This window comes from Podarcis cretensis (assembly GCF_951804945.1).
Source record: "Podarcis cretensis genome assembly, chromosome: 10".
Lineage (NCBI taxonomy): Eukaryota > Metazoa > Chordata > Lepidosauria > Squamata > Lacertidae > Podarcis > Podarcis cretensis.
This window is the reverse complement of record NC_137179.1, coordinates 22,933,174-22,940,177: the sequence shown is the minus strand read 5'-3', so window position 1 is coordinate 22,940,177 and position 7,004 is coordinate 22,933,174. Positions and strand designations below refer to the sequence as shown.

At 45.6% G+C, this 7,004-nt stretch overlaps 1 protein-coding gene across 3 annotated transcripts; it reads right to left on the bottom strand.

Moving 5' to 3' along the window:
- Nucleotides 1-329: 329 nt before the first annotated feature.
- MRPS33 (mitochondrial ribosomal protein S33) lies at nucleotides 330-5,374 on the bottom strand. 3 transcript variants are annotated; one of them, XM_079991781.1, is made up of 3 exons: nucleotides 5,262-5,374; nucleotides 2,908-3,172; nucleotides 330-482 (listed from the first exon to the last, which is right to left on the bottom strand). In XM_079991781.1, the coding sequence occupies exons 2-3, from the start codon at nucleotides 3,123-3,125 to the stop codon at nucleotides 377-379; spliced, it is 324 nt and encodes a 107-aa protein (XP_079847907.1). In that variant the 5' UTR covers nucleotides 3,126-3,172; nucleotides 5,262-5,374; the 3' UTR covers nucleotides 330-376. The 3 variants fall into 3 exon arrangements, with proteins under 3 accessions (XP_079847907.1, XP_079847905.1, XP_079847906.1); XM_079991779.1 differs by having other exon boundaries at nucleotides 2,908-3,253; nucleotides 5,262-5,363; XM_079991780.1 differs by having other exon boundaries at nucleotides 2,908-3,189; nucleotides 5,262-5,280.
- Between the last annotated feature and the right edge of the window lie 1,630 nt (nucleotides 5,375-7,004).

Sequence of the window (7,004 nt, the reverse complement as noted above, 5' to 3'; positions counted from 1 at the left end):
CTTCAGAGAAGCGTGACTAGCTCAAGGTCACCCAGCAGCTGCATGTGGAGGAGCGGAGACGCGAACCCGGTTCACCAGATTACGAGTCTACCGCTCTTAACCACTACACCACACTGGCTCCCAGTGTCTGGAGGCCGCAAGTCCCCAGGAGAGAGTGAATCCACCCTCTTTTTGCTATCACCACCACCAAAATTGACGGGGTCATGCAGATGAATCTGTTACAGCCTTTCTCTTCCTTATGTTATAGGGGCAAGATGCAAGAGGCAAAGGATGCCTCATCTTGAGATAAATTCCCCGGCCTACTGAAAGTCTAGTAAACAGTCACCATCTGTCCAAGATGTGTTTATTAAATACAAGGTCTACTGCAACAACTGTGTTATTTCTTCTTCAGCGCTCTCTTTCCTTCTCCTTTCACAGGGCGTCCTTTCCCGCGCAGCTTTTTCAGCCGTTTCATCTCGTCTTTGAAATCTTCATGTTCATCTCTGAAATGAAAGAAACAAAGCTGGTGAAAAGCACCGAAGCGTTGGTATCTGCAGGGATTTTTAAAATTTTATTTTTAAGGGGGCAGAACATAATTGAAAAGTGGGAGCAGGCAAGTTTCAAACTAAACAGATGAGAACAATGCCTGCACATTTTGCCTCGTATTTAGTGTTCAAACATAGTTGCACTATTTTCTTACATGAAATGGGATAGCCACCATAAGGTTGGATCGGTTTGAATGAGAAACAGGAGACAAGCCTCATGTTTAGTTCTTTAGCGAGTGTCTTCTCAAACAGCTCATACGTCAGCTTTGCACATAACACTATACCATGGTTTCTTCAACAAGGTATGATTTGACTTTACTTATTAAATTTATATCCTGTTCTTTCTCCAAAAGGAGGCCTAGGGGGCAAACATGTCAGCACTAAAATAACACTATTAAAACTTCCAGAATCCGTTAAAACCAACCTTTTAAAACCAGTTAAAAACTCTCAAATCAATGATTTCAGGGTCACTAGGGGCAGAACTTTAAGCTATCAAAGGTCTGGGTAAGCTGTAGCACAGATAACAAACCATGCATGGCTTGTTTTGTGAAAAGCTTGGGTTTGTTTTCTGGATGTTTTGCTTTTGAAGCTTAATGAACATCTCCAGTTGGATGGCCCAATCAAGCCATTGCTAAAGAAGGGTGTTGCATCTGTATGCAACACCAAGTCATTGTTAAAAAAATAAACCAAGGTTCTTATACCAGCAACAAACCCTGGCTTCAAATCATGGTTTGTGGCAGCAAACAAGCCATAGTTAAGCTGCTGGGGAGGGTGTGGATAATCAGTCAAACCATGGTTTAACGTCATGTGTGAACCAGACCAGAACCTCAAGGGTGACCTGAAGAGGTAAGTATATGTAAGAAGGTGACATCTCACCAATCTTCTAATAAAACCAACTTCTTAAGACTTATAGAGCATAAATATTTAAGTTTGACCCTTAATGGTAGCAATGCTACTGACCATAGTCCACAATTTTCAAGTCACAACCATGAGGGCTAGGAATATACTTTCATAAAATGGAAATTGAGATCAATGCCTTTCAGGAATTCAGGTTTGAGGTACAATAATGGGATGGCCTATGTAAAGACTCACAGTAATGCCTCAGCTAAGGGCAATACAAATTCCCCTTGCAGCCAAGAAAAAGATTTCCTGTGATGTACTCTTTATCCTTCACTAGTTATCCTTTTAGTTTCCCTGCTTAACACATTTTTGGAGCTTGTAGCCTTCTGTCAATGTGGTATTATTAAAACTGCCAGGGATCATGCAAAAGTTTTGAAGGGGGTGGGGGGAGCTTTAATGAGACCCAAGAGAGAAATCACTTCACGTGTCTTGTTTGGCTGCAGGAAGCATTCTGCTTACACTTCACAGGATCAGAGTATGCCTTTTAATAAAGCCAACTTTGATTAAAGAGTCTTGAACTGAATTAGAGCTTTAATTTTGATTTACCTTTCCGAGTTGCTCTACTTGTCCATTAGCGAGATAATGTCGTTTGCCTAAGGCTGTCAAGCTGCTAATATTATTAGATGTTCATGAAGTACCTTTCAGGCCCTGATTTTGTTCCACCCCCATAAAATGCCTACTGACTATTTGCCTGCAGCCAAATGCATTTCTGAAAAGTGAGATTGTGAACCCATGCAGGCATCTCTGAGTAAGAGACCTGCTAAAGAAAGGTGCTTGCAAGAGCCAAGTGTGTAATTTACATCTTTCCTGCACCAAAGGGATGCCCTCCTATGAAATGGGCAGCTGTGACATTTTCTCCCCAGCAACAGAGAACACCTGGATGGCTGTTATACCGGATTTAAAAATAGCAGCATTCACTGTCTGTTATGTGAAAAGCATTTTGAAGCCAGTATGATGTCAAAAAAGAGCTTGATTTCATGGCTTAAAATGCTGTTTGGAAGATGCTGGCCTGATAATAGAGTAAACAGGAAACCATGGCTCATATCCAGCAATAAAGCTACCTTCAGCGTTGTGGGTCCAGTTTTATGGAACTTCCTTCCAGCTGAAGTCAGACAAGCCCCCTCCCTGTTGGGCTGAAGACTTTAATTCAGTAGGCATTTTAACTGATGTTTGATTTTATAGTTTTAACTGATTTTAATTTTTTTTGTATTTTATCTTTGTAAAACACTTTGATTATTGTAGTTCAGTGGTATATAAATGAATCAATAAATAAAAACTGGTGAGCAGAAGGTTCCCCTCTCTTGATTCCACTAAAAAGACCTGAATTTGGAATCTTGTGCACACAAAACACAGGGGTCCTTCCTCTCTGCTTGAAGCAAAGAAGCAGGCTCAAACCACCTTCACCAGCTGTAGATGATAAGGAGCCACCTTCTCCTCTCAGTCCCCTAGTCTCCCTTCATCAACACCCCCTCGCCTGGATCACCTGTAGAGGCCATAGTAGCGAAGTTTCGTCATGAGGTTGTGGTAGGCATTGTGTGGAGGATACCAGCCATAAACTTCCTTCCGTTTCGCATAGGGCTGCTCGCTTAACAGCTTCACAACTTTCATGGACGATGAATCAGTTGGGCGAGCCACTTCTCCAAATATCCGAGCGCTCAAGTGGGCCATCCGTAAAGTGTAGTAGGAAAGATTGGACGACATCTCCAAGCACAAACTGGGCGGCACATGGAATTGTAGGCACCTCCTCACTAGAAATGGTGGAAGGCTGCAGTAGTGAGACAGTCCAGTACGCCAAGTTTCAATCAAACGTCTACTTCCATTTTCAATCTCTATTTTAAAAGAACATACAAAGTGCCTTGCAATTTCAATATTTTTCTTCTAAAGATTATCATTAAGCCTTCATATTCTTAAAACATTTTGTACTTTCAAACTTACCTTTTCCATTAAGCTATCGGCATAGCCCAGCCTTCCCCAGCCTGGTGTCCTCCAGATGCTTTGAACAACAGCTGACATCATATTTGATCATTGGCTATGCCAGCTGATGCTGATGGGAGGAGCTGCAGTCCAGAATATCTAGAGTACACCAGGTTCTGTAGTTCATATTCCTAGTTCATATTCCCAGAAACTAAAAAGAAGTCTAAGCATTTGCATATATTTGTCCCATTACTAATGGCCCTTCTTTACATCTCCTTGAGTTCTTTTGCCTGGCTTGAACTTTTATAGGCCCATCTGAACTATATATTTAAAGCAGTACCAGATCATTTTAAAGAGTCGTGGTGGGCACTAGAGAATCTTGGAAAGCGTAGTTTCTTAAAGCTGCTGATAACTGTTAGGAGATCTTTATTCCTCTCATGGAGCTACAATACCCAGAGTTCCCTGGGTAGAACTGACTGTTAAACCAACCCGAGAACTGTAGCTCTGTAGTTAGGTTGTCTCCTACAACTCCCAGCACCCTTTAACTACAAATCCCAGGATTCTTTGGAGGGAGCCATAGCTGTTTAAAGTGCCACAATACTGCTTTAAACGTATAATGCAGATATGGCCATAATGCTTCTTGCTTTTCTGGATGGAGGACCAAGACGGGTGTGTGAGACAGTGAGACTGTGTGAAGAAACTGGCACGCTGTGGAAAGGCAAAATCTGTATTTGTTGCTCCAACTGCTTTCGCCGAGCGTGTATGCCCCCATTGCTAGCATGCAGCCCTGGAAAGTTGCTGAAAAGAGAAAGTGGCCCTGGACTGAAAAGGGGAGAGGAACTTGCAGCCTTCCAGATGCTGTTTCAATTGCACTCTACCGCTCACCAGCCCCAGTACAAGGATTCAATATACAGGGACTTCTTTAAAGAGAGATAGCTTAGGGAAAGAAAGATGAACCTTTTGGGAAGAAATTCAGTTGGAGGGAAGGTCAAGGAGGAAGAAGCTGCAGGAGGAGCCTGGGCGCGTTTGCTCACAAGACGCCTGCTTCTTGGGAGAAAAGCAATGACAAACCTAGACAGCATCTTAAAAAGCAGAGACATCACCTTACCAACAAAGGTCCGTATAGTTAAACCTATGGCTTTCCCAGTAGTGATGTATGGAAGTGAGAGCTGGACCATAAAGAAGGCTGATCGCCAAAGAATTGCTGCTTTTGAATTATGGTGCTGTAGGAGACTCTTGAGAGTCCCATGGACTGCAAGAAGATCAAACCTATCCATTCTTAAGGAAATCAGCCCTGAGTGCTCACTGGAAGGACAGATCCTGAAGCTGAGGCTCCAATACTTTGGCCACCTCATGAGAAGAGAAGACTCCCTGGAAAAGACCCTGATGTTGGGAAAGATGGCGGGCACAAGGAGAAGGGGACGGCAGAGGACGAGATGGTTGGACAGCGTTCTCGAAGCTACCAGCATGAGGTTGACTAAACTGCGGGAGGCAGTGGAAGACAGGAGTGCCTGGCATGCTCTGGTCCATGGGGTCACGAAGAGTCGGACACGACTAAACGACTAAACAACAACAACTGCTATCTCTCGCTGTGTTAAACCGGGTTTAATCTCACGGGAAGGGCACGTCGGGTTGCAAACCTATACTGTATCTGTTCCCGGAAAACGGATCCTAATCATCCTGTTCAGAGATCCCATCGCGATCTGTACGGATTTCAGCCTAGCGTAACGTAAGGAAGCGCGCACGGATGCGACTCACTCCGAGGAAATGAAATTAAACGCACCCAGTTCCAACGTTAAATGCACCCGCAAGTCCGTGCCCAGGACTCTCTCCTGGGAGTTTGCAAACGGCTTTGCTCACAACCCTCCGGGGCAAATGAAAGCAGGAGCGACCCTTTACAAAACACTCCCTCCCACACCTCACCTGCCTCAAGCGCTCCTCCGCCTGCAGGAAGCGTGCTTGCTCCTAAGCGCTCCGGGTCCGAGTCCGCGCGCAAAATCTTGAAAGCGGAAGGCGCCGCCGACGGGAACCTTGGAAGGTGAGCACGCGCATGCGCCGTATCCCCAAAGGATGCCGCCATTCGGCCGGGCCCGGGAGTGACGTCAGCGTACGGAACCCAGAGGCTCGCGGGACTCCTCTTTCAGCAGCGAGGATCTGCAGCGCGTTTGCTCCTTAAGTGGCAGCTGGGCGGCTGGCAGGACTTGTGCCGTGTAATACCCAAGATCCTACGGCGCACACCTAAGTCTATTAAAGCCAAGGGGCTCAAGGCACTCCTGTATGCACTTTACAGAGGACTAAAAACGCAATGAAGGTTTCTGTTTACACGTGCCTGTCTCTGCACAGGATCGGGATGCTGTTCATACAAACAGTCGTAAGCCTATGGGTTTAGATGGGAATCTGGGTGCGCACTTGTTACGCTCCAATCCTATGCACTTGGGAGCAAACATTGCTGAACTCAGTGGGAATTGCTTCACTTGTGGGATCCAGCTGCACTTCCCGTTAATCGCAGTGGGGTTCAACCACTTCGATTTGATTTTTTTTTTAATTAAGAGTGTTACAGCCACAACAACACCCTCTGCACATTTTATCTAAAAGTATGACCCTGCGATTGAACACATTTGGTGTTGCTTCTGAGCAAACATGCCTAGGCTTGCAAGTGAAGACTGCCTATTCTGCACTCGCCTATGCCTGGATAATGGCCACAGGATCAGGTTCTTAGGATGCAATTCTATCCACAGCACTTAAAGGTAAAGGGACCCCTGACCACTAGGTTCAGTCATGGCTGACTCTGGGGTTGCGGCGCTCATCTCGCTTTAATGGCCGAGGGTACAGCTTCCGGGTCATGTGGCCAGCATGACTAAGCTGCTTCTGGTGAACCAGAGCAGCGCACAGAAATGCTGTTTACCTTCCCGCCAGAGCGGTACCTATTTATCTACTTGCACTTTGACGTGCTTTCGAACTGCTAGGTTGGCAGCAGCAAGGACCGAGCAACGGGAACTCACCCCGTTGTGGGGATTCGAACCGCCGACCTTCTGATTGGCAAGTCCTAAGCTCTGTGGTTTAACCCACAACGCTACCCGTGTCCCATCCTAGGAAGGAAATGCCACAGAATATAGCACCACTGATCATTACCTGTGAGTAAGAATGTAAGGGGTTCAGAATGGATAGCAGAAATCATACACATGGGCGGAGTGATCCCTATTGGCTTCAGTGGGCCATATACCTCTCTATACACCAAGATCTTCACAACAGGCTATTTTCTGGTTCTGCTGCTTCCTTAGGATGGATGGAAAGGGAAAGGGATGGAAAGGGAAAGGGCCCTATCAGTAGTGCCCCCACTATTGTGGAGGCACAATATGCTTTCCCTGAAGAGGCTCGCTGGGTGTCTGCCTTGATCATTTTGATGCCAGAGAAGGACCTTTTCATTTCCCCATACCTTTTAATCTAAACAGTTTTACTGCTATTCAAATCCTTACTTTGCTCCTTCACATTAATTTGTGGGTCAGTGCAAGATACTGCAGAGCCTTAGATTTTTACAGGGTCCTTCCTCAGAGAGGGAGAGACATTGAGGCTGAGAGTTATGTCTGTAGCCCTTTCCTAGAGCATCCCATGTTTATTGCCACAGCCTGCCTGCCTTTCCAGGAAAGGCCATAGAACTTCCTGTAA